The following is a 26,842-nucleotide window of genomic DNA, read 5'->3' on the forward strand; positions in this document are numbered from 1 at the left end:
GGGCGGAACAGGAGCCCTGCAAGGGGCCGGCCATTCCCTAACCACAAGGCTCCTTTGAGTGGCGGGAAGAGACGCGCGTGCGCACCACGCCCTTTCTGATTGGCCCTGCCCTCGGGAGCTGCCCAATCAGCTGTGCCTGTGGAGGCGGGACTTCCCTCCCGCATGTTCCCGTCGGTGGCTCCTCGCCATTGGCCGCGCAGGAGCTGTCGCTCGGAGGGAGAGCCCCTCTGCGATTGGCTACCGTTAGTGGCGCCTGGCTGGTGGCAATTGGCCAGGGCACACGGAGGGGCGAAGCTTAGGCGGAGCCGTATGTCTCGTTTTTTGCTTTCTTTCATTGGCCGAGGCGGCGGGCGGCCGGAATTTCCGATTGGCCGGCGCACATTGATGCTAGGCAGGCGGGGCGGGGGGGGGGGGGGTCCCCTCGCCGATGAGTCGGCGCTGAGGCTTAGCCAGCGCGGACGCCCCGAATCCTCCGCCCCCCGCCCGCGACCCCCGCGACCCTTCTGACCTCCCCGCCCGCCCCGAGGAGCCGCCGTCCGCCGCCCCTCGCCCCCTCCCCGCAGCGCCATGGCCTCGGGATCCGAGTAAGTGCGGGCCCCGCCGCCTCGCCGGGGCCTAGGCCTCGCCGCGGCCTGGGCCCGATCCGGCCCGCCCGCTTCACCCGGGACGGCCCGCGGGTCCCAGGCGGGCGAAGGCGGCGCCAGAACGGGGGTGAGCCGCTTCCCGCAGTCCGCCCCGCCACTGCCGGGCCTCGCCGGGAAGTGTCGAGTCATGGCGGGGGGTGAGGCCGGGCCTGGCCTCCCGCCGTGCCGCCGCCGGGCCTAGGACCGCCCGCCCGCCGGGCCCTGAACTACGGAGGGCTTTGTTTTCTAGACCCGTCCCGGGCTCCTCCTGTTCGCAGAGGCTCTGGGGCTGGGGCAGGCGAGTGACTTGGCGCTAGCCGAGGCAGACATGTTGTGCCGGGCATGGCCGAGGCGATCGGCGGCGGTGTTTCCGTCTCGGGTGTCTTGCCTCACTCTTCTTGGCAATACTCAGTTACAGGCTGAGGATCATCTTCCGAGCTCCTCAGGAATGAGTAGCAGTCTCTGCACGCAGACCACGTGCATTCTGAGCGGGGTAAAATGGAATCCAAAGGTACATTTTCCCAATCCAAGAATACTCAAAGTGACTTTTTAACTTCTGTAGAGGCACTTTCGGTGCCTTTGGGTGTTCTTTAAATAGGTTTTCCTTTTCTTTTGCAACTCCTGGAATCCAAACGTGCTTGGCCCTGCCGGGTCAGTTCCAGTGAGATGTGCCAGGCATTCCGTGTCTGCGCTGGAAGTGACATTCCTAGACCCTGGTTGTGCAGCTGGGCGAGGTTAACAGTGTTTTTAGAAAGGGATTTCTACCTCAGCAAAGTTCTTCTCACCCACGCAGGAACCAGAAAAAGTTAGTTTGCAAGTGGAACAGGGTTACTTTTTAGATGCCATTTTTTGTCACAGCTGCTGGCAGCCATCTTGCTGTACCGAGTCTCAGCATGGCAAGTAGCATTCCAAAAGCTAAGGGAGTGTGGTATCTGAAGGGGCTCCCATTTTCCTCTCCCAGCCAGTCTGAAACAGTGCTGAAAACTTGGCTTCTCCACAATGGGTCTGAACTCCCCTTGTGGTTGTCTTGTTTCAGTAAGTGTCTGCAGTCACCACATACCTCAGACACTTCACTTGGGGATAAAAATGTTTTATGACTCTTTTTTTTTTTTTCTTTAATACCCACCTGGGAAAAGTAGTTCAGTCTGTAAATCAGATGTTCATATTGATAAGGATTTGTCCAGGGGTTTTATCTGGGAAGTGATTTTCACAAGGATGGTGGTAAGAACTCACGGCAGCGTACAGAAGACATGGCTGATTTCACTTTCTTTACTGCAGCTGGAATCATTCTAGGAAGTGCCTTTTTGCTTATTTTTAGCACCAACTTGAAGGAATAGCTTGTTTCCTTATTTTAAGTGGGGCTTTGGAGGTTGGTTATCATTTTCAGAAGGATCACTACCTGGTAATGACTTTCTTCTCTGGCTCTTTATACCCTTTACTGTGAGGTAATATGCCTCCGGGTGTTACCAGTTGCTGGATAAGGGGAGCTCTGACACAGAGAGAAACCACTGAGTGTAATTAAGTCCATGGGGCTGTGTCAGGGGAGGTTTAGGTTGGATATCAGGAAAATCATGAAGGTGGTCATTCACCTTAACAGGCTCCTCAGGGAAGTGATCGCAGCACCAAGCCTGGCAAAGTTCAGGAAGCATTAGGACAATGATCTCAGGCACATGGTGCGATTTTTGGGGATGGTCCTGTGCAGGGCCAGGAGTTAGACTTGATAATCTTGATGGGTCCCTTCCAGCTCAGGATATTCTGTGATTCTGTAAGTTGTAGAAAGTTCCTCTGGTTCTCCCATCTGTGAAATGAGGCTGTTGAACTGCTTTACTGAGAGGAAAGGAGGCTGAGGGAACCTGTTATGGTTGGCCTCTAGGGCTAGTACATATTTGCTTCAGTTTTCTAGATGTCTTGCACTTTATTTACAAGCTTGACCATTTTCTGTGCTGGTGATTGTGTCCTCATTTCTGGCTTCTGTCTAGGTGCAGCCTAATACAGATGTTGAATTTCCTTTTAATTCCAAAACAGCTCTAAAGCTATGTTTTGTGTCATTTGTCTCTTTGTTAAGTCAGGGAAAGAAAGGGGTGAGAGGGAAAGTGTGTGAGGGAACTGACAGGTGTGTCAGGGAGGTGATTTGGAGGGTTTCCACCAGGCTGTCTCTGACCAGAAGCTCGTCAAGGGGCTTTAAAAATTACCTAGGTTAGCTTTCTGTACCTATCCTTTCGCAAAGTTTCCCATCAGGAGTGGGACAGTTGTCAGGAGAGAGTCCCAACCCATGCCTTAGGCTTTCCTGCTTGGTATTTTCTGTTTGTGCTCTCCTTCACAGAGATGTTGGGATTTGTCTGAGTGTGGTTGAGGTGCACAGATCTCTTGCCCTGTTATTTCAGCTGCAGCACAAGGAACTCCTTGAGAGATGCAATGAGGGCAGATGGTGATGATAACAATATTGTTAATTGCTGCTGAAAGATGGGTAGTGATTGTCTGTCTAAACCTTACCCTTGTCTGTAGGAGAAATAATATAATTTCCCTGCTGAGCTGACATGTAATTTTGTTGGACCTTTGTTTTTTCTTCTGCAGAACAGTCAGGTCAGAGCACTGAAGCTGACCCTGCACATTTAGCTCCCTGGAAGCTCTTTCTTGGACACTTTTATTTAGTTTTTAATGCTTCCAATACTTTTAAATTGCTATAAGTGTATCTGATATTGATCCAGCCCTCAGTTCTTAGGCTCAGTTCTTCCATATTAAAACTTTCTTCTCTTATTTAGCAGAACCAGGAGGATTCGTGCTGTGTTTTTCCACATTGCTGTATGTCAGGAGCTATCCAAAGTTTCTCTCCAGTCTTCTGCAGCTTCTGTTTTGTGTACAGTGTTGACTGAAAAGCTTTCACTTGTTACCCAGTTCCTTTACCATTTGTTTTTGATCTGGTGTTCCAGGCTGTTTTTTAGGCTGTAATAGCAGTCCCTGCATCCCAAGGAATAGACCCTTAGTTTCAGCAACAGTTCACTTAGCCAAAGTCTGGCAGTGGCTTCTTATCAAAAAGCCATGGGATTCACATCTTATGTGCAGGGGGAGGAGTTACAGTCACACTCTGAATAACCCAGATAACCAGTGGAGTGTCTCCCTGGTGTCCCTTCACTGAAATCTTGAAATCTATTTGCTGGGTTCGTTTCCAGCAGCCAGGAGTTAATGAGGAGGCAAAGTCCTTACAAATAGGTTGGTTTTATGCACTGTTTAGCCATAATCTGCCCTGATAATCTATTTGTTTCATTTTCTTATTCTCTGTTTTCCTGGAAATCGCAGACTTTTTAGAACTCACAAACAAGACTACATTTTTATATTGATTGTGGAATTCATGAGCCCTTTCCAGGATGTATTCAGCAGCTTTTATTGTGTTCTTTTTTGCTTGGACAATAGATCTGCAATGTCTTACCTCTTGCACTCTTTAATAAAGAGAGGGAAAAAAGATAACTTTCAATAGTGTTGGCAGTCCAGGAAAGAACATGTTTTACAACTTGTTTTGTTCACTTAAAATAATATTGCCTGTTTGCAACATGTTTCCTGTGCTACCAGCATTTAAGGGAAGCTTGAAAATCTTTTGAAAGCAAGCTGGCTGCTCTCAGTGGCTTGCTTGGTATTGTTTCCTCTTTACATGTCAGAGAAGGGAGCCGACACTGCATAGCCTGTCTTGGAAAAGCCTCTGTCTTGAGGTGGGGAGGGACCTGGGTAACATCACACCACAGATATGTCACCCCTCTCTAATGGACTCTTAAAATGCAGTGAACATGCCAAGTGCTGCCATTTCCACTGAAGGTTTGGTTTCTTCTCATCATTCAGTCTCTAAAAGGGTGAGATGGAGCAAAAGTTATGGCTGCTTCCATTGTCCACAAAGCTCCCTACTCTTTGCTAGTGCTTGCTGCTTGCTTAGGTCAGGGGAAGACTTTATTTTTCTTTTATTTTCTTTCAGAATCAAGTCAGGCTATGCAGCGTTTTCTCTTCTCACCTTGGACATTGGCACAGCCACATACTTGGAGAAAGTAGTCAGCCCACTGGGGGAAGCTACAGCACTCCAACCCTGATGTGTATGGCTAATGTACAGCTTCTAAGAGCTCCTCAAGAATAACTTGGTTCTAATTCATATTCTGTCATTGAGTGAATTATTTACTGTATTAGATTTTGAAGGAGAACAGTTAATCTGCCCTTATTCCATTTCCTTGATGTTTTACTTGCTCCATTTTGTCAAGGGAAGTGAATTACCTCTTGTATTTCTTGTGATGTCATAGGCCAGAGCTGCAGTGACTTTTGTGAAGGTATTATGGAAAAGAGCTAAAAAAACCCCAACACAAAGTCATTTTCTATGAGCACCTGAATATTTCTGCAGCTTGATAGGTTTAACAAACAGGCCTTGACAGGCTAAACTCTTACAACTCTTCCTGTCAGGGTTGCTGCAGCATTGTCCTTTAATGCCCCTATTTATCTGGGATTTGATGCCAAATAGACTTGAACTTTTGTTTTGTTGGTAGCTGTTACATGTGATTTCAGATGAGTCTGACTAATTCATTGAGGCAAAACATCTTACAGTCAGCAACATCTCACTGACCACTTCTTTTCATAGATAGCTTCATAGCTGTATCCATTGGAAGCTCACAGTTACATTTACTGACAGAAGACATCCTCCCCTGAGCTCCTGCAACTGGTCCTTGGGAGATAGTGTTCTTCTTTGTGCTACAAACAAGTAGAGGTTATAAAAGACAAGACAACAAAGAAACTTGAAGAAAGAGGAGATGAAAACTAGGTGGCTGGACAGGGCCAACATCACTCAGGCTCATAAGTTGTGTTTTCTCTCCCAGCTCTAAAGCCGATGACTTGTCGACTGCTATTCTGAAGCAGAAGAACAGGCCCAATCGGTTAATTGTTGATGAAGCCATCAATGAAGACAACAGTGTTGTGTCACTGTCCCAGGTGCGTCATCTGTAGAGGCAAAACGTTTAATCTGGTAATTTGCAAGCTGTTGCTTTCTATTAACTTGAAATGTAACTTTGCAACATGAGTATAAGTGTTTGTGTCAGAAGCTACAGCTGTTACCACTGAGGGAGGATTGTCTTGTTTCCTGACACTCCTCCTTGATAAAAAGTGTTTTGAGCCTCAGTTTGTAGGATTCATTTGAGCTTGTGCCCTTCCTCTGGTTTCGGGATTAGCTCTGTAGCACTGTAGTAAGAGTCTTTGTCCTCTGGATTTGGTATATAGCACTTCCAAGGTGTAATTTCCAAGGTCAAATAACTCCTTCAAATGCATGAATTCCTACTTTTTCAAAAGCATCTTCTAACACTTTACTCTTTACAGGCAAAGATGGATGAACTGCAGCTGTTCAGAGGAGACACTGTCCTGCTCAAAGGAAAGAAGAGGAGAGAAGCAGTCTGCATTGTTCTGTCAGATGATACCTGCTCAGATGAGAAGATCCGCATGAATAGGGTTGTTCGCAACAACCTGAGAGTGCGCCTGGGTGACGTGATCAGGTGAGAACAGTGTTACCTGTGGAAGACATTGGCAGCATTACACATTATCTCATAGTATCTGAGCTGCCCTATGGCAAAAACAAGTTAAAACCTGTTAGAAATCAATGCCAGAAAAAAATGGAACAGCCAAATAGCAAGATTAAAAATCTTGGACATTTATATTCCAGTTGTTGTTGTAAAAATAGTTTTTAAATCAGGAATGCTTAAAAAAATTTGCAGGGATTTTGTTGTGGAGCACTTGCAGGAAGTAGAATCATAAAATAATTTGTTGGAAGGGACCTTAAAAGTAGTAGTAAAACTTGGAAATATGGATCTCTGCTTACAGGAGACAGGTCCCATTCCATGATGGGAGTGGGTAGAACAGTAGCCCATGAGCATTTCCTGAACATAAAAATTATGCAGGTTTAAATAGGGGAAGGCTGACAGCTTCTCCTCCTCCCGAGCATTGTCTCTGAGAAAATGAGAGCCTGTTTCTGACACCAGACTTTCTGGGGTGATATCTGTAATAATTTTTAAATGCAAAATATGTTTCATACAAACTTAGTAGATGAGAGAAATGAGGCTGTTCCACCCATCCCTCTACTAAAAATGCAAGTTTTAATCACTTCTGTAATTGGTTCAAAATGGTGCTTTGTGTCTTTGGATTTAAAGTAGAGGTGAATTCTTACCTTAACTTGATGTGAGATTCCTGTTGGAGTCTCTTCTAGCATGACAGCCCATGCTCTTGTCTTCTCTGTTAGCACCGAGTCTGTAGTGGTTCTCAGCTTCCCAAATGTGTTACCAATTGTCTTGAGTCATTGCGAGGTCAGGGAATTTTCACACACTTGCCCTCAAAGTTTTTCTTGCCAGTCTTTAACTGCTTGTAGTGTTACTGTGTCCTGGTTTCTGCCAGGATCCAGATTCATCTGCTAATCGCTTCTTGATTGTGGTCTGTCAAATATTTTCCTTCTGGGGCAGTCTCTGTTTTCTTTTACCCTTTTGCTGTATCCTCTCTGTAACGTGGTCCTCTCTGCATGTGGTAAAAGAATCCGTTAGGAGTCCCTAACAAAAGTCACATATGGAAAGCTGCATGCTCAGCTGCAGTTTTCTTAGGTGGTGAAGCCAGTTTCTGCCACAGCTGGATACTTTGAGCTGTCGCTACAGTAGGTTGTTGTGCTACACTGCCAAATAATAACTGTAGCATGTATTTAAAAAGGGGAAAGAGCTTTCAGCTTTTAACTTAGTCATCAGCCCTCACAAAGTGGGACTGACACGTGGCTGCAAAGGTGTTTACTCCTGGTTGGTAATGCAAGAGGCTTTCCTTGGAATCAGGTTTGTCAGCAGTAGGGACTCTGGCCACTGTAGTGAGAGAGAGGAGTAAAGAGAGTTTTCCCCAACTCACTTTTCCTTGCAGCTGGTTCTGCAGTGACTTGTTGAACTGAAAGCTACCTCGTGACTCTTGCAGGTCTTCAGGCTACATAGAGATGTGTGAATGTGGTGAGGGGGTCTGCAGAAGGGTAGGAGGAAACTCTTAAGCTTTCCAGTAGTGTTGGACAGGGCTGAAAGGAGTGAAGGCAAGTGTGTGCTGTGAAAAGTAACTCTTGGTGGGTATGATTTTTGCCTTGTCAGCATTGAAATCCTCCTTTGCGAGTAGGAAGTCGCACCTTTTCTTTTAGGGCTTTTCATGGCCTTGGGATGTTCTCTCCTGGGAAGTGGCATGTCTTTTCTTGTCCAGATATAGCACTGAGGTACAAGTCCAGCACAATGTGGCTAACTGGAGTTTTCTTCTTTTGCAGCATCCAGCCTTGCCCAGATGTGAAATACGGCAAACGTATCCACGTGCTGCCAATTGATGACACAGTAGAGGGGATCACAGGGAATCTGTTTGAGGTCTATCTCAAGCCCTACTTCTTGGAAGCTTACAGACCTATCAGGAAAGGTAATAATGCCTGTCATTGAAGTCCTCACAGCCACAAATGTGAGCTAGTCCTAAGATTAAATACAGAGAATTTCTAGAAGCTTGCACAGATCTCTGTGAAGCATTAGACCAGCATCTGTAGGGAGAAATTTTGCTAGTAGTAATTTAAATTTTCTGTAATCTTCAGAAGGAGTTTTTGCTGCTGCTGGCTGGCAGCAAACACTGGGATTTGGTAGTTCTCCTGCAGTTTTTTTAGCTGTATGAGATGGGAAAGCATCAGAAAGGCTCACATGGAACTTGGGAGAAAATCTCATTAAACTAAGTTGCTACCACGTGATGTAATTGGTGAGTTACCTGCATATTAATCCATTGTTTGGGTGTATGTTGTGCTTATCCAGTTTCATCAGAGTTTATCCTTCATTAATGTGGTTATTGAAGGAGACTCAGGTTCAGATCCCCACATCTGTAGTGGTAAATTCAGCTGCTGTCAGGTACTGAATGTGGTGATGTGCAGATAGCTGCCATAGAAGTGATCATATGAGCATTAAGTAACAATTAGCATCATGCAATTTTGTTAATTTCCTACTCTCACTTAAAATCAAATCACCTTGATCGATACACTGGACTTTTCCATCCTCCCATGTCACCCACAAAATGCACCCAGGTCCTTGAGGAAAAGCAGAACCATATGTGGAAAAGCAGAACCATGCATGGGTTTGCCTTTGCCTGAGGTAGCAGCAACCCAGAATGTTTATCCCAGCATATTTTTTATGTGCACTACAGGAACTTTGTCTCCTTCTACAGTATGTTAAAATGTTGGATAGGGAGAGTTAGTCACCAGGTGGCTTTTGCTAAATGTGTGTCCCAAAGTTTGCTGGTCACACCAACCTTTGCTCTCCATATAGTCATGAGCAGTCCATTGCATCATTTGGTTTTTCAGAGGCTGGTGCACGGTATGGAATGCAATACACTCTCTCAGAAGCATGTTTTGCCTGTCCTTGGAATTGGAGTAGGCCCAGTGCATGATATTTTGTCATTAGATCCAAAGACCTTTTTTCCTCTTTGAGTACGGAATAATATGGAACAGGCTTCCAATGTGCTGGGCCAAGTTCCAGCTCACTGCAGTGATTTGTGTCGCTCTGGAACTGCCAGCATGGCAGCACACCTTTTTCCACATACTTACTAGTTTTTCAGGATTCTACACTTGTCCAGTGTCACAATATATTAGGAACAGCGAAGCGTATGACATAGACTCTCTAGCTGAGTGTCACGAGAGAGCAGGTTTTATTATTCCAGATCTTCTTTTATAGACAGGACCAAGAAGGTCCAAGAGGTAAAACTCTCATTGGTCATTAAACCAACACATCACCATTATTGGACAATTGGGTACATCACCCCTTGACTGTTTCTTGCAAGGAAACAATGATCCAAACAACACCTGCAAAGGTTGTTTGGATTCTTCCTTATGATTTCCCAGGCCAGAGTGAGACTTAGTTTCACACAGGCACTGTGCTCCTTGCCTGCTTTCAGCATCCATAGTTCAGGAGTGAAATTCTAAAATGTTTTAGGTAGTCACTGGCCTGGACACTTTCTCCTCTGGGTGGTGTTCTTAAATATGTTAACTATAAACAAGATCTGAATCACATTCAGCAATGTGCTGTTTCACAGCACCAAGCTTGCCAGAGTTCCGGAGGCACTTGGACAATACCCTTAGGCATGTGGTGTGGTCTTTGTGGCTGTCCTGTGCAGGACCAGAAGTTGGACTCGGTGATCCCCATGGGTCCCTTCCCGCTAAGGAAATTCTGTGATAAGGCTGGCTTCAGGTCTATTGAAAGGATATTAAAAATCTTGACAGTGCTCAAATGCAGTTGTAATCAGCCTGGCACTGGACATCGGATGTGTAGGAAAGGTGAAGTTACCAATAGCTCCCAGTGGATGGCTCCCGAGGTGCAGAGCAGATGGCAGTGCTCAGTTCTCTCCTCAGATTCGTATCTGGACTAGTGATTCCATCACATCACAAGCTACTACTGCAAAGAACAACACAAAGATAAACTTAGCCCAGGCAGCCAGGACAGTAAACCTCACCACAGGGGATACCTACAAGGTGTGTTAAAAAATGCACGCTGAGAATAAGCATGAATAAACACTGTCACCAGCTATTATTATATACTGAATGCTTATAACAAATTTAGCTTGGCATGCTCTGCTCAGATCTTGTTATGCCAACCCTTTGTCCCCATGCTGGTTGCCAAAAAGGACTGTTGTCCTTTGATCCCAGCATGTGACTGAATGTCAGACAGCTACTTATTTCCCATCCAGCCATGGTATGGGGAACAGATCATGTAAAAGGAAAAACCTGTGAGTTAAGAACATTTTAGTAATTGAAACAAAGTAAAATATTATAAAAATTATGATAATGATAATAATAAAGACAGGGGAGGGAACCCAAAAGGACAGGTGTTGCACAACACCTGAGATAGTTGCTCACCATCTGCTGAATAATGCCCAGCCTGTCCCTCATCAGTGTGTGATGTCTCCCAGTGAAATCCACACAGTTTATACACTGAGCATGGTGTTCAATGTCATGGAATATCCCTTTGGGCAGTTTGGGTCAGCTCTCCAGGCCATGCTCCCTCCTGGTGTCTTGTGCACCTGCTCAGTGGCAGAGCAGTGCTTGGGGGAGGTAAGCACTGCTGAGCAACAGCTGAAACAGCAGTGTGTTACCAACATTGTTCTCATACTGAATCCAAATAACAGCACTGAAACAGCTGCTAGGGAGAAAATGAGCTCTGTCCCAGATGAAACCAAGACATGTAAGCCAGCTGGCACCCTGACTAAATTCACTTCTTCAGAGTAATTTAAGTAATATCTGGGAGGGTGAGTAGAAAACCAAATGGATTTTGGCTTTGTGTTCATAACACTTCTGCTGTACCATAGATTAAAGTTCACTGTAGACACAAGTCAGAGTTATCCAGGGTCTGCATCCCAGTGCAGCCAGGAGTCACAGTGCAATGTTATATATTATTCTTCTTCTGAAAATGAACAGTTATAACTAGTAGCAGCTAGTTACAACAGATTCAAAATAAATTTTTATTAAGTTAGGGATTTTTGGCTGTTTTAGAAATGTTAAATTGAAACTGAATAGAAAAAAAAATATTTCTTGACTTTGTGTTTTTTATTTGGGCAGGGTATTCTTTTCTGTTGTTTGCTGGATGTAATTTGAGAACTGAAACAGTACTCAGGCTGTCGCAGTGCATGCAGCTCTTGAGTTTAACATGCAAAGCAGTGTTATAAATGCCACAGTGTCTGCCTGTGTGACCCACTTCATAAAACTCTGCGGCTGCTTGTTGTGCAGGGGGTAGACATTTTGCAGATGTGGGTTGCAACAGGCCACTGATGTGTGGGGTTTTACAGGTGACATCTTCTTGGTGCGTGGAGGGATGCGTGCAGTGGAGTTCAAAGTGGTGGAGACAGATCCAAGCCCGTACTGCATAGTGGCTCCGGACACCGTGATCCATTGTGAGGGAGAGCCCATCAAACGGGAGGTGAGCAGAACCCTGCCATGTGGTTTTCCTGCTGGATCTCCTCTGTTCAAAGCCTGTTTCTAGGACAGTGCTTGAGGGCAGCAGTGTTTGCAGTTCCTGTTTTGATGTTTTATCCACTGAATGTAAGGGTCAGAAACTCTGGTTTCAGGAGATGAACTGCTGCTGAAGGCAGTCAGAGAAAGGTATTTCCAGTGTCTTCCTCATATGCTGAAAGCACCAGGGGGTAGGTTTGCTGATGAGATGCCATGCTTTGGCAGCAGCTGTTTTGCATCTGCTTCCAGATATTTTACACTGTGCTTGGATGCATCTTTTAATTCCAGTATTCCCTTGATATATAGATGAGAGAGCTTAAATTCCATGCCACATGAAAAGAAAGTAATGGTCACTTTTTCCGAGAAAAATGTGAAATCCCCAAATGTTTTACATTAAAAAAAAAAAAAAATTACTTCCCCAGTCCACTGAGGTGTCCAGCCTTGAGTATTGCAACCTTGTGGATGCCTGAGAGGCTTGTCTGACAGGTCTTGGTGACCCTACTATAGAGTAGGAAATCTCAGAAAAGTGAGCTAAGATGGGTGCGTACTTCACAGAATAAGTACCTTTTTCTGCCTGCAAATAGTGTGTGTGCTGGTTTGTTGTTAGCTCCTTCTGAAAAACATGTCTGTGACCCTTGTGAAACTGCACTTGGGCACTCCATGAATCCCACTTGGCCTCTTCAGGCCACAGCAGAGATAGGTAGGTAGGTAGGTAGATAGAGAGACAGATTGATAGAGAGATAGATTGATAGAGAGATAGAGAGATGTAAGTTCAGCCTAGGCCACCAAAATTATGAGGAACTGGAGGTCAGGAGTGAAAGAGAAGGGACTGGGATCATTGGATGATGCAGCCTGGAGAAGGGAAGGCAAAAGGACAGGCCTACTGACTAATATCTGATGGGAAGAGATAGATGACCAGGCTTTTCTGAGAGCTGTGCCCAAGGACATGACTAGACACAGTAGCATAAACTGGATCAAGGTAAATTCCCAGTAGATACTTGGAAAAATGTTTCCCCAATCCTGGAGCAGAGCCCAGAGAGGGCAGAAATCTCCAAAATTGAGACCTTCAGTGCCTGTTAGGTCCAGCCCCTGAGTGACCTTCTTGAGGTAGGTGGGACTTGAACTGAGCCCCTCCAAGATTCCAGGTTATGTTATTATTTTAGTGTGGCCTAAAAAACTGAGGCCAGTAAAGGTTTGGACAGCTGAATAAATGGATACTGTGAAGGAAGAGTTGGTTACAACTGATCTTATCCATATGTCTGGACCGTAACATTCGGTGCTAATTGGAGTCAGTCTCAAAAGGTAGTACTGCTCTTGAATAACTGGCAGATGAATATGCCAAATTGCTAGACAGCATTTACTCTAAGGAGTAAGTATATTTTATACTGACATTGTCTCTTGTTACTTCCATTAGCCCCATCAAAGAGTCACAGAGCTTGTTTTGTGCTATAGTCTGTAGGGAACCTGGCAGCAGAGGCTGTCATTCCAGAGGGTGGGCTTCAGTGAAGTCTGAATACGTGCAGGCAATTCTCTTTATATGTCTGGGAAGACAGAGCTATGAAACAATTATAGAAGACATCAGGAAGACTTGAAAGTGAGAATCTCAAGACAGGCAAGAAATGTGTAAAAAGCCATAATCCTGGCTTCTGTAGACTGGGAGGGGTTGTTGAACTATTGTTTTCACTCAGATGTTTGATGTATTTCCTCCTGGGTAGGATGAAGAGGAGTCACTGAATGAAGTGGGCTATGATGACATTGGTGGCTGCCGGAAGCAGCTGGCTCAAATCAAAGAGATGGTGGAACTTCCCCTCAGACACCCTGCTCTCTTCAAGGCCATAGGGGTGAAGGTATGTCCCCAATGCAGATGGCTTGCGCTGGGACATGTCTCTCCATGACAGACATTTAGGAGGCATTGGGAGAGGATTTTTGGTTTTGTTTTAATGCTGGCGTTTGGAAGTATTTGCTTACGTGTTCTGGACACAGAGTGAAACCCTGGCAGATTGTAAAGCAGAGTGATGCTTTGACTCAACGCTGCCAGTTACTGGCAAGGTTTTTGTTGTGTGTTGTGTGAAGTAGTAAGGGTGTTGATAGCAATGCTGACATGGCAGCTGTTGCATGAATTTGCATCACAATTTCAGACTGGCATTATCAAATGCTTACAAATTCACTGTGAAGCTGCTTAAGCAGTCAGATACTCTCGACCTAAGTCCCTTGCCTTCGTCCTCAGCCTCCACGTGGGATCCTGCTGTATGGTCCTCCTGGCACTGGTAAAACACTGATTGCCCGAGCGGTGGCAAATGAAACAGGGGCTTTCTTCTTCCTGATCAACGGTAAGTTTTGTGGCTGCTTTGGCCCCAGGTCTGCTGTGTGCTCACTTGTCCATCTTATGGTAAGGAGTGGTGTTAATAGGACTTGTAGATTGTTTTCCTGACATCCTTCCTTACCTCTTTCAAGCATGCCTCTGGGGACACTTGGAAGCCCTTTGTGTGGAAGTCTCTGTAGTGGCACTTTACTGAAGCTCGTTTGTGTTGTAGCAGAGTGCTTGGAAGACTGTGCTGAGACACAGGGATTAGGTGTCTATCTATTTATGTTGGTGAAGGCAGAGCTGTCAGGCTTTGCTCCCACCGTGTTCCATTCAGAAAAGAAGCTGCTGCTGTGGATTCCTCTTTCCCCTCAAGTAAAGCACAAAGACCTCTTGTTTTAGTACGTTATTTGGAAGGAACTTCCCTGAAAACTATAATGAGATGCTTTGGATTTAGCTATAAGTGACAGAACTCCTGTTGATAACTCTCACCTGTAGCAGTTGAGGTGACTACTGGTTGATACCTAGTAAGGACCAGATTCTGAATTTTCCACACTGCTTTTCTGTTTCATTTTAGTCAGTGCTGGAATAAGAGAACATTTCTATTGAAGGAATGCAACTTTTCTTTTCTGATTTCAATCATGTGATAGCTTAGGACAGTATAATACAGCCCAACAGTGACCAGCAGTAGGGTTAGGGAGTTGCTTTTATATAAATTGGCTGATTTTAGTTGCATGTCACCCTGTCATATACTTCCTTAAGTGTGTGGAAGCTGTCACTAAATGCTAATGCACCAGCTGTTTCTTTAGATGCTTGTACATTTATTGCATGATAAAAATAATGCTGTCAGAGTTAGTGACACATTCACTACCTGCTGGCCCAGTCCGGAGCTGCAGGCAGTGCTGTAGACAGAGCTGATGAGAACTGGTGAGTTACCTGTAATGAAATGCTCAGAGCACCTGACCCTCCCTGTGTCTCTGCAGCTGGCAGCTTTCTGTGCCTGAGGGTCAGGTTTATTTTTCTTGTATCCTCTAAAGGTATATTTTCTCTTCATTGCCACTGCCATCAGCATGAGAGCAAAATCTGTAAAAACAGAATAAATCTTTAAACCTGCACTAGTGTTCAGCAGTTGTAGATGTCAGGGGAGTGCTGTCCATCCATTTGGGATCAGTGTGCTTACACACTTTTATTTTGTATTTAACCTTCGAGAGGCGATAGGTTGTGTTTTTGTTTGTTTGTTGTTGGTTATTTTGACTTCTTCATTTTATAGGATCATGCAGAGGTAAATGTATACCTGTGTAATGTAAGCTAAAGATGGCTTCATAGAGCTTTTTCCTTCCCTATCCTGATAATTCATCACCTTATAATTTGATTGCTTCTCTTGCAAGCTAGGACTGGCATTAACTGTGTGTGGTGGCACATTACAGAGAAGCTCACCAAGTGTGAAATAGGGTAAGGAAAGAGGCAGCTAAAGGTAGCTCATTGACTAGTGCTGTGTTCTCTTAGAGTAAACTGGAAACACCAAAATAATGATAGAAACTAATTCTGCATGCTGGTCTTGCCTTTCAGCTGCAGATTTAGTGAATTTGATTGATAGTATTTGCTTCGGCTTGAAATACAGCTTGTCCCATGTAGATGTACTAAAAAAATTCAGCTGTGTGTTTTTGGGGCTAGCTGCCTCTCTTCTGAGTGGCATCTCTGTTTTTTAGGTCCTGAGATCATGAGCAAGCTGGCTGGTGAGTCTGAGAGCAACCTGAGGAAAGCCTTTGAAGAAGCAGAGAAGAATGCTCCTGCCATCATCTTCATTGATGAACTGGATGCCATTGCTCCTAAGAGAGAGAAGGTAAAGAGAGCCTGTAGGAGGTAAATTAGTATGTCTTTTTTTTGGTAGCAGCCGGCGTGAGTCTGCATTTCACTGTAGGGTAAAGCAGCATTGCCTTAACACCTGAATTTAGTTGGACATGAGGACGGTCAGATACAGTTCACAACGTTTGTTACTATCTTGTGGATATTGTATCTGCTGGCTCCCATGCAGCGCTGGCTGCCCTGCTCGGTGTAGAGCAGTTGGTCTCAGTGCAGCTTTCTGTGCCCCCAGACACACGGGGAGGTGGAGCGTCGCATCGTGTCTCAGCTCCTGACCCTCATGGATGGGCTGAAGCAGAGGGCACATGTGATTGTGATGGCAGCCACCAACAGACCCAACAGCATCGACCCAGCACTCCGGCGATTCGGTAACCACCCCTGCCCTCTCTTCCCTGTATGTCACACGCCTTGTGACAGGCCATGCTTCAGGGGCCCCTTAAGGATTGAGCAGAAAGTCATGCTGAACATGTGTTACATAAACTGTTGACTTGTCTCCAGCTTCTTGCTAGAAATTATTTTCCAGGCTTGCAGCCTTTGATGTCATTTTGTGTGCCATGTTAGGTGAGAATGTGTAGAAGTAAAATAATACTTCGAAGTGGGAAAAGTGTGCTAGCCTCTCTTAGGTGAAGCTATTTCAGGACACACTTAAGGAGGAAATGCCTAAGGGGATGTTCATGCATTAGATTGCAGAAGGCTGTGAATTACCCAATTTGGGTTTCTTTTATTAATGAACAGTACAGTAGTTTCTGAGACTCACGTTTTCATAATGTGAACGTCCGGTGTATGACCAGTTGGTAGAGTCTGTAATAGTGAATCTGTCAAGTGTGCAGGGGGAACTGGACTCTTAATATGTAGGGAGGCTTTTGAAAGCATAGCTGTGGCTGGAGGAGAAATAGAAGTGTACTTATCTCAGTGCGTATTGCAGTGATGCCCTGTTTTCCTCATGTGTTTCACCACTTGGGTAATGCTGTGAAGGTTCTAAAAAACTAAATCTCTCAGTATTTTTGGACTCTTGTGACAAGGACACAGAGATAGAAATAAACAAAAATGTCTCATGATATGTTGGTTCAGTGAAGCCTATTTTCCCAAAACCGTGGCTCAGAAAAAGTTAGTAACTGGGCAATCTTCTGTGCTCTATAATCCCAAGGTCTTACTGTTAGTCTCACAGTAGTCTCACTTTGCCTAAATGGTCAGTGTCTTTCCTCCTTCTCTGACCTGTCTCTTCTATTGTGCATCAGCACAGTAGATGCTACAGGAAAACCCAAAATTCTGTTGTTTTGTGATATTTTGGAAACATCACTTTGTTTGTTCAGAGGAACTGCAACTGCAGCTCCTGTGGTGTGCAGGATCAGCAGCTCAATGTGTGCTTGTACTCCCCAGGTCGTTTTGACAGAGAGGTAGATATTGGTATCCCTGATGCCACCGGGCGCCTGGAGATCCTCCAGATCCACACAAAAAATATGAAACTGGCTGATGATGTGGATCTGGAACAGGTGAGTAGTGTGCCATTAGGAAAGCTTGTCTCGTTCCCAGTGCTGTGTTTCATAGTTGAAGAATTGTTAAGGCTTGATCATACAAGTGCAGTGACTCAATTAGGACAGTATGAACGTGTGACCTCTGGGATTCTTTCTGGCCAGTTTACCAGTGACCAAAAGCCCTCACTCACTAGTTAGGAATGGCTAAGTGAAACAAATATGCATCATTCCAGTGTGCAAGTGCCTTGCCACTGTCGTCCTGGGTTGGTTTGCTGTGTCACTGCCTTTAAAAGTACAGCAGCCCTGAAAAAGCTCACACACAGCTGGGTCAGCATTGTGGTGTCACTGCATCACCTGTAAGCTGGATGGTTCCTGTCATCTCTGTCCTGAATGAAGAAGTGCAGTCCTCAGGGTTACCTTTCTGTGCACCATCTGAATTCCAGGTGCAGACTGGGTCTCTAGTAGGCAGTAGAAAGCACACTGTCTTTGCCTGAGTGTTATCACTTGTCTTGAATGTGCAGCAAAGCCCTGGTGTTGCTCTCCTCCTTTCCTAGTGAGGGACCAGAGTATGAGTTGTCCTTGCTTGTATCCCTGTGAGTCATGGTCAGTGCTCTGCTTTCAGGTGGCAAACGAGACCCATGGCCATGTTGGTGCTGACTTGGCTGCTCTTTGCTCAGAAGCTGCTCTTCAGGCTATCAGAAAGAAGATGGATCTCATAGACCTAGAAGATGAAACCATCGATGCTGAAGTGATGAACTCTCTGGCTGTGACCATGGATGACTTCAGGGTAATGCAGGAGTGTCCCTCATTCTTCTGGGTGCAATTGATTGCTTCTTTGAAGCAAAAGAACTTGTTAGAATTCATATAATACTGTTTCTTCTAACAACAGTGGGCTCTGAGCCAGAGCAACCCTTCTGCTCTTCGGGAGACTGTGGTAGAGGTGCCACAAGTTACCTGGGAAGATATTGGTGGCCTAGAAGATGTGAAGAGAGAACTCCAGGAGCTTGTACAGGTAAGGCTTTAGAACAGGTTTTTTGCTTTGACAGCTTAAAAAGTACAATAAAATCCAGAATATCTTCAATTTCCTGTTTGAGCTGCAAACGGAGTAAATGCAGAGGCTTTATGGTATCTGCTTCTAATGGGCTATAAATACCATACTGATCCATCTTTGTGAACTTGGGGAGGAAGGTGCTGGGAAGCAGCATCAAGTTTTCCTGAGCTGAGTCTGCAGTGACATTTTATGTGGGTGTTGTGCAACATGCATAAACAGCCACAGTTTTATCTCTTAAGTGGAGACTAGCAGTGGGACCAGTTCTGAGAATCATCCTGCATGGTAGCTTTATCTGCGAGGCAGTGGATGATGGTGCTCATACAGAGAGTTTCTGGAGGACTCACCATCAGCCTTAGCACAGGGACAGATGAGAAATAATTGTGAAACCCTCTACAAAGGGAAAGAGCAGGAAAAAAATGCTACAAATGGTCTGTGGAAACTCCAGGTGTCTGCACTGATATGGTTTGGGTTTGACACATTCCTGCTTTCACAGGACTAGAAACATCCTGTCTCTGAATAAAAGAATCTAAATTTTCAGTCTAATTTTCTGATGTTAAAATCATCACCTGTCTTGTATATGACCTCGTTGCTAAGGATAAAGGCTCACATCAGACACCTTGCTGTCTCTGGAGAGCAGAGCAAATAGGTCAGGTAATGAGCTGTTGTTCCCTTTTGCTTCTGCAGGGCAGAGTGGAGCTGAGGTTAAGTGTGCTGGAAAGTACTGAACTGGTACTTGGGAAAGTACTGAACTGTACTTAGTTCCTAGAGGTAAATAGGTTGGTTTTGGCCTTTCCAAGCCAGTGTCCACTTAAAACATGCAGTGACACGTGGCAGGTGTTTAATCCACTAGAAATCTCAGGTAGTGCTCTGGTAGAACCAAAACTGACTCAGAGAAATGTGTTCCTTCCTGTGGCAGAAGAGTTGGATTGGATGGTCTTTTGAAGGTCCCTTCCCACCCAAACCATTCTGTACTTCCAAGATAGTCTGTTCTGGCTCATCATGAGAGGTTTTTGTTTGTTCTCTTTCAGTATCCTGTGGAGCACCCAGACAAGTTCCTCAAATTTGGCATGACCCCATCAAAAGGAGTTCTGTTCTATGGGCCACCTGGCTGTGGCAAGACACTGCTGGCCAAAGCCATTGCCAACGAATGCCAGGCAAATTTTATTTCCATCAAGGGGCCGGAATTGCTCACCATGTGGTTTGGTGAGTCTGAAGCCAACGTGCGTGAGATCTTTGACAAGGTAAGTATTTCTCCTACTCCCTGTGCTATCTTTGTGCTGAGGTACCCCCAGAACTTTATCTCCACTGCATCTGTCTTATTGGTTCTTGCTTGTGTCTTCTGTGTTTTCCCTACTTGCACTGAGAGCAGGAGCTCTTTCCTTGTGTTGGAATTAATCCTCTTCAACAACATAGTTGTTGAAACTCCTTTTTTCTGTCTGCAGTTGGCATCTGTCAGTAGAGGGTGATAAATTCCCCAGTGCCTTTGGCAGAGGCTGTGGTTAGGAGGGCACATGTATGCTCCACACCCCTGGAAACTTAGATTAACACCTCATTAACTGTCATCATCTGTAGATTTTCAGAATATCCTGTGGGTTCTTGTCCTGCAATATACACAGTTTAGAAAGGAGCTCACTCCTGCTCAGTTGTCCCATAGTGTCATCTCCTGTCCCAGAAGGTGTCCACATGGACTATTCTGTGAATCCTTGTTCTTGTGGTCAGGGACAGTGCTTTTAGAAAAAAGTTGGAAGGAGAGTGGAGAAAAATTTAGGTGGGAGGGAACCTCAGAGACTGTCTAGTTCAGCTGTTTGTCCAGAACAGGGAGATAACTTTGAAATTTCATCAGCTCAGTGCATTGAGTTCTGAACATGTGTGAAGAGTGGAGAATCCCTGACCTCTGTGCTTGTGTACTGGTGTTGGAGCACTCTCAGTGTGAACAATTTCTTTTCCTTATTTCTCAGCTGCTCACAGCTGTGACCCCAGGTCAAGAGGCTCCCAACACCCTCCACGGTGGGGGCTGGAAAGATGTGCATGGCAGGACTGCAGCAGGCACCTCCTTTTGCCTGTGGTCTTCCCTCCTTTCACTTCACTGTGAAGATCCAGCTCCCTGTAACTACACATTAGGTAGCTGAAGACAGCAATTGGACTTCTCCCTTCCATTGGACATATCTTACCTGCTTCAGTGCCTGAATAACCAGTTGACATTTTCAGGTCTTGCAGGGAGAGTTCTGGTCCAGCAAAATAGCTCAATTTTTCACTCTAGGTGTTGGAGTTACTACTCTTCTGCCTGGTTAACAATGTTCCCACTTAAGGGAAATTCAACTTGTTGTTCAGGAGAATTTAATGGAGGGGTTGTGTGGCAAGGGACTGCTCTGGAGCAGCTATTCCAAGCTCTCCTTGTGAAGAGCTTCTGGTACTCCTGAGCTGTGTTAATGGTTAGGAAGGGTTAGTGTGAAGTCAGTGTGCTCCTTGTTGGAAAGTATTAGCATGGAATAATGGTGCCCACTGCTTTTTTGCAGGCTCGCCAAGCAGCCCCGTGTGTGCTGTTCTTTGATGAGCTGGACTCCATTGCCAAGGCCCGAGGTGGGAATATCGGTGATGGTGGTGGTGCTGCAGATCGTGTCATCAACCAGATCCTGACCGAGATGGATGGCATGTCCACCAAGAAAAATGTCTTCATCATTGGTGCCACCAACAGGCCAGACATCATTGACCCAGCCATCCTGCGCCCTGGCCGCCTGGATCAGCTCATCTACATCCCCCTGCCTGATGAGAAGTCACGGGTTGCAATCCTTAAGGCCAATCTGAGGAAATCACCAGTTGCCAAGGTAGGATCTGCACCCTGACTACTTCTGGCTTGGGTTTGCTGTGTGCTGGTTCTGTTGCACACAGGCTGTGGAAGCTGGAGCTCTGAGGTTGGGTGTCAGCAAAGCTGGAAATTGGTCTGCAGGAACAGCAGCTCTTTGTCACATAATGGGGTTCTGCTCATGGTGAGCAGAATCAGATCAGAAAAGCCTGTTTTGGTGAGGTGGAAAAAAAAGTGCAGAACACATAGGTGTGAAATAAGAATTGAAAAGGAACTGTTGTGGTGAGTTGTTGCTGAACCCTGTCATAGGCAAGAGCTGTCCCTTGCCTGGGAAGTGGCAATAATGCAGCTGAGAGTTAATCAAAGAAAAACAGACATGAAATGAGAGCCCAAGCTTTTTTATGCCAAACTTACCTAATTAGTTTCTAAGGAGGTTGCAGTAATACCCGCTCAACTGAGGGGAGGAGAGGAGGAGGTCAGCTGTCTTGGTCTGCTTGTGCCCTGTCTCTATTTCCAGTCTGATGCTGTTTTGCTTGACTCCTCGTGCTGAGACCTGAACAAATCATATCCTAAATCTGTAAGTGCAGAGGCATTTACAGCCACTTTGTGGATTCTTGGTGGGTGTGAGGTGCACAGCCTGCTTTAGTGTGTGGTTAACTTTTCCTGAAAACGAGAATCTCAACAGCTGATCTTTCCAAAATTTGCCATAGTTAAGGTAGCACCTTGATACCCTGGAATCTAAAGACACTCTGTCACTTTAGGATGTGAGGTGTAAAGGAAAGGCTTCTCTTCCTTTTTTATTTTTCTCTAGGATGTTGACCTGGATTTCCTGGCTAAGATGACCAACGGCTTCTCAGGGGCTGACCTGACAGAAATTTGCCAGCGTGCCTGCAAACTGGCCATCCGTGAATCCATTGAGAGTGAGATCAGGCGAGAGCGTGAGAGGCAGACCAACCCTTCTGCCATGGTGAGTGGGACACTGAGCTCTCCCTACCCACATGTGTGAGGTGTGATGTGTTCCTCTGTCATCCTTGGGGATGAGTGGGCTCTTGTGCAGAGCGTGGAGCTGGAGCACTTTGTTCTTATCTTGTGGGAGGTTGAGGACCCTCCTGGGATGCCTCATGGTCAGCATTGCTCAGGAGGTGCCTTCTGCAGCCCTGACTCATGCACACCTCTCCAGCCCCCACGTTGTAGGGCGTTGGGAGCCTCCTGACCTGGGAGGAAGCTGTGAGCGGCTGTTGGCCCCCTTGAGCTTGGGCACACAGCTCACCTGGTCCCTCTGTCCTGGTGCAGGAGGTGGAGGAGGACGACCCGGTTCCTGAGATCCGCAGGGATCACTTTGAGGAGGCCATGCGCTTTGCTCGCCGCTCTGTCAGTGACAATGACATCAGGAAATACGAGATGTTTGCACAGACCCTACAGCAGAGCCGTGGCTTTGGCAGCTTCAGGTACCTGTGGAGTGTGAGGGGTGGGCAGTGTGGCTCAGCCAGCCTCTGAGCACTCCACTGGGGCAGCTTTCTGATGGGTTCTGGGCAACAAAACTCTTTTGCACTGCACATTGCCGTTCAACCTAATGCATTGAGCACCACACAGTGTGGCAGGTGTAGGCTGTGCCTGCAGGTTGGTTGTAGATGCTTTGTTGGTGCTCCTGAAGTCCCTTCTTTCCTTTAACTCAAGTGACAGCCAGCAGCCATGAGCCCTTTGACCTTCCCTAAGCCTTCATCCCATTCCTTCTTGCCCATCCTAGTTGTCACTGAGGGTTGGTGCAGAGGGAGGGGATGGTGCTGAGCTGCAGGGAGGCTTTTGAACAGTATCTCTTCTCTCCTGTCCTGCACTGCTGCATGCAGGTTCCCATCAGGCAACCAGGGCGGCGCCGGTCCGAGCCAAGGCACAGGAGGTGGCAGCGGGGGCAACGTGTACAGCGAAGACAATGACGACGATCTCTACGGTTAACTTGCTGTCCTCGGTGGACCAAACTCCACATCAGGCCACGTTGTACAGGGAAAAATCCAATGTTCAGTGGACTCTTGGCTTCTTCATTCCTCAGTGTAGCTGCACGTCAGACTTTGTACAGGGAATGTTTTCTGCAAACAGAAATCCAGAGCGGTGTTCAGTTGGGAGGCAGAGAGTGAATTAACAAGGAGGGGAACTGACTTAATTTCTGAGAAATTTCTGTTCTAGTTTATGTGGCAGAATCAGCAGCTTTAGCAAGGGTACAACGCTAGCCTGTATTAAAGAAAAACAAAACCCCACAAAAATAATAAAAAAAAAATTAATAAAAATCCCACAAAACTCTAGCAAGGTCCTGGCAGTTCCTTTGTGTGGTGCTGGCGCTGTCTATACCTGTGTCTCTGGTGCTGTGTGAGCACTGCGTGCTCTGGTGGAGCCCATCTGTGTGTGTGTTCCCCTGCTGTGGACAGGGCTGCTCTTCATGCTTAACACCTCTTAGCTCTGTTAATGGAAGAAATGGGTTTGGCAGTGTCTCTGCCCTGCCCTGCCCTGGCTTGGCAGGAAGAGCCTGGCAGCAGGTACCTGCTGTTGCTTTTCCAAGGCTGGCCGTGAGCTGTCAGGTTTCTTGCTGCTGTGGCTCTGCAGCAGAGGACCTCTCCATCAAGCCCTGTCTCATCCAGGCATGAGGAGCACTTGAGGTGTCTCTGGATCTATGGGACAGTGTGACACCACTATGGCTGGGGAGGGAGGACCTTCAACATGTTCCATGTATCCCAGTTTCTGATGCTTGTCTTGGATCTCTGGTGGAAAGCTGGCCTTGTATTGTGACTCAGACTCAGTAATTGGGTGCTGATCGTGGCTTTTCTTCACCTGTTCTGCCTCCCTGCCTTGCTGCTTCCTTTGTTTTCCCTTCTGTGAACTGAAAAATGTGCTACTGCTGTACTTAGTTGATTTATGTCAGGGAAGCCCTGGGTCCCGGGGAGTGGGAGCAGGACAAGAGGCTGGACATGGGTGAGCCCTCAACCTGGGGGGAGCAGTGGCAGTAGAATGTCCAGGGCAGCTCCTTAAAGAATGCAGGAATTGAGGGTTTCTGGAAGGAGGGTAAAACAGTTTGTGTTGCAGAATGTTTCCTCGGACCTTTGGGGCTTGGCCACGAGGAGGAGGGCAGGAGCTGTGGGGTTGGGCTGTGGGGTTTCTGCCCCAAAGCCTGGCAGTCTTGAGGGCTCCATCAAGCCATCTGTGTTTAAGGGGAGAGGATTTAATGGCAGAAGGAGAGAACTGAGCGTGAGCAGGGGCTTGTGTGGAGCCATGGGGATAAGCACAATGAAATAGGGAACGCTGTGTTTAAATAGCACAAGCCCCTGTGGAGGAGGAGGCGGTGCAGGCCCCGGGGGCCTGGGCTGGCAGCTCACCTGTGCTGTCCTATTTGGGAGCTGTCTGCCGGCACCACTGTCCCTGTCCTCACACCACCTCTGCCGGGGAAATCTTCGCTCCTGCTGGCTCTGGTGGGGGCACTTTGGCAGTAGGGTTGAGGCTGGGAGGGCTGGTGCTTCCCATGCCTCACTCCATCCTGTTTCTGGGTTAAACGTTACCTTTCTGCTCTAGGGTTGATTCTCTTCCCTGAGCTCTGCAGGGATGGCAATACCAGCTTTGCTTTGGCCGCAGGAAAACAGACCTAGGTGCTTTCTGCCACCTGGGAAAGGAGCTCTCCAGGACTCCCCAAAGTCTTCCACAGCTTGGACAGTGGGTTCTTCCTCCCTGCCAGTGTGGGAACATCACCACCCTGCAAGTCAAGGGACAGATCCATCCTGGCATCGTTGTCTGCTGTGGAGGCTGGGCCAAGGAAGCCATGGGATGGTGGGGTGTGTGCTCCTGGCAGCCCAGATCTTCCCCACTGCCTCTGCTAGTTGCAAATGCTAATTGAATCCAGCAGAGGGGCTGGAAAACCTCCTTTCTTCCTTGCCATCTGTGGAACATGGCTCCCGATGAGGGGACAGCACCAACAGGATTTCCAAGAGCATCTATCCCTGTTCTGAGGTTCTGTGTGAACCTGGTGGGAGGGCTGAGCGTGTCCTCCAGATCAGCACCCACAGCCCAGTGAACCTCAGCAGCCCCAGGTGAGCAGTTGGTATCAAGGACTGGGCTTGGCCCCAGCCCTGCCCCTTCCAGCAGAGCCCCCAGTCGGTCACTGCCAGAGCAAGAGCCTTTCTTCAGCACCCTCCTCCCTTGCCGAGATCCCTGCTGGGGGGCCTGGGCAGCTCCCTCAAGTGCTGGAGGGAGGAAGATGCTGTTGGCTCAGGTGTGCCCTGGAGGGTGTAGCATTAATGAGGGGTAAGCTGAGGGCATCTCCTTCCTTTTTTGACAGGATCAGCACCTCCCTGTGCCCCCTTGGGCTCCACTCATGGCCCCAGAGCCCCTTCACCCCAACCAGGCCCCATGGGGACCATTGGCTTAATGGCAGTCACAGTCCAGCCACGCTTGATGCAGGATGGGAGTCCTCTCTCAGGCCATGGTGGTGGGGTTAGAGACTGGTCCCTGATCCAAGGGAGTGGGACCCTCCTGCAACATCCCAAAACCCTCAGCCCAGCAGGTGCTCTGATCAGCAGGAGGCCACAAGTGACTGCTCTTCAGTAGGTACCCATCCAGCTCCAGGCAGGCATGGATGTGGGCATCTCTGCTCCACTGGCATCACTGGCCCCCAGGACATCCCTTCCACTTGAGCCTCGCAGGCCATGTGCTTCCTCTCCCCATGGCTATCCTTGTCCCAAGGACATCCCTCTTCCATTGGTGTCCCCTGCACTGTGGATGTGTCCTGCCCACTGACATTTCCTACCCCATGTGTATCGCTTCCCTATGGATGTTCCTTCTCCGAGGGCTTCCCTTCCTGTGGAAGTTTAAACCCAGCTGGTGAATCAGTACCACTCTGCTCATTCACACCCCACGTGCCACAGCCCCCTGGCTGATACCCTGGGCATAGTATTCAATGGCATGGAATATTCCTTTGGGCAGTTTGGGTCAGCTCTCCTGGCCATGCTCCCTCCTGGCTTCTTGTGCACCTGCTCAGTGGCAGAGCACAGGACATGGAAAAGTTCCTTTGTCCCTCCAGAAATATGGATGGGTTCTGCCATGTAGCTCCATGACTTTAGGGTGCACTGTGAGGGATAGAGGATAGAGGCAGGGTCCTTCTGGTCCTGGTCATTGGATTTGCCACTCACTTCTTGTAGAAATGGAATCACAGAACACTCTGAGTTGGAATGGACCCATTGTGACCATTGAGTCAAACTCCTGGGAGCATTGTCCAAACACTTCTTGTACTCTGCCAGGCTTGGTGCTGTGATCACTTCCCTGGGGAGCTGTTCCAGTGCCCATCAACCCTTCTTGGTAAAAAACCTTTTCAACCTAAATCTCCCCTGACACAGCTTCACGCTTGCCATAGGATCAAGAATACTATACCCTTTGACCCTGCCTGGGAAACTACCCACTGGAGACTGGGCAACAAATGCTCTGAAAGAACTCTCATTTGTGATTGTTTCCCTTTGCAATTCCCATATCTGTGTCTCTATGGTCAAGTAGGTTTTCCTTCCCACATTCTTGTGTCCTCTCCATATTCTCACAGGTGAAACCACCAGGTACTCCTATCTCCTTCCTCTTCCCTAAAAGGATGTCTGCTGTTACTAGCCTGGGGGAATGGAGGAATTCTTTGGAATCCTTTCCAAAGAAGGAAGGCAGGAAGGAATTACAGACATGGATGCATCACCCTTAGCAATGTTCAAGGCCAGGCTGAATGGGGC

General features: G+C 47.0%; 1 protein-coding gene across 2 annotated transcripts; it reads left to right on the forward strand.

Moving 5' to 3' along the window:
- The first annotated feature begins 430 nt into the window (after window positions 1-430).
- Window positions 431-23,398, forward strand: VCP (valosin containing protein). Of its 2 annotated transcripts, none has more exons than XM_005528023.2 (17): window positions 431-584; window positions 5,468-5,579; window positions 5,961-6,133; window positions 7,909-8,051; window positions 11,445-11,575; window positions 13,323-13,454; window positions 13,835-13,937; window positions 15,619-15,752; window positions 16,005-16,140; window positions 17,153-17,265; window positions 17,870-18,034; window positions 18,137-18,259; window positions 19,327-19,539; window positions 20,815-21,123; window positions 21,913-22,068; window positions 22,395-22,549; window positions 22,949-23,398. In XM_005528023.2, exons 1-17 carry the CDS (start codon window positions 568-570, stop codon window positions 23,052-23,054), a joined length of 2,421 nt encoding a protein of 806 aa, XP_005528080.1. In that variant the 5' UTR covers window positions 431-567; the 3' UTR covers window positions 23,055-23,398. The 2 variants fall into 2 exon arrangements, with proteins under 2 accessions (XP_005528080.1, XP_014112434.1); XM_014256959.2 differs by lacking the exon at window positions 431-584 and adding an exon at window positions 1,064-1,134.
- Window positions 23,399-26,842: the final 3,444 nt, after the last annotated feature.

The sequence above is a fragment of the Pseudopodoces humilis genome, chromosome 4 (assembly GCF_049639895.1).
Source record: "Pseudopodoces humilis isolate 2021_Gansu_Grassland_sample_001 chromosome 4, ASM4963989v1, whole genome shotgun sequence".
Classification (NCBI taxonomy): Eukaryota; Metazoa; Chordata; class Aves; order Passeriformes; family Paridae; genus Pseudopodoces; species Pseudopodoces humilis.

Excerpts from the sequence above, each read along its gene's own strand:
- VCP (XM_005528023.2), top strand. Across the intron at positions 6,134-7,908 it reads CGCCTGGGTGACGTGATCAG|CATCCAGCCTTGCCCAGATG; the intron begins GTGAGAACAGTG and ends CTTCTTTTGCAG. Across the intron at positions 22,550-22,948 it reads CGTGGCTTTGGCAGCTTCAG|GTTCCCATCAGGCAACCAGG; the intron begins GTACCTGTGGAG and ends TGCTGCATGCAG.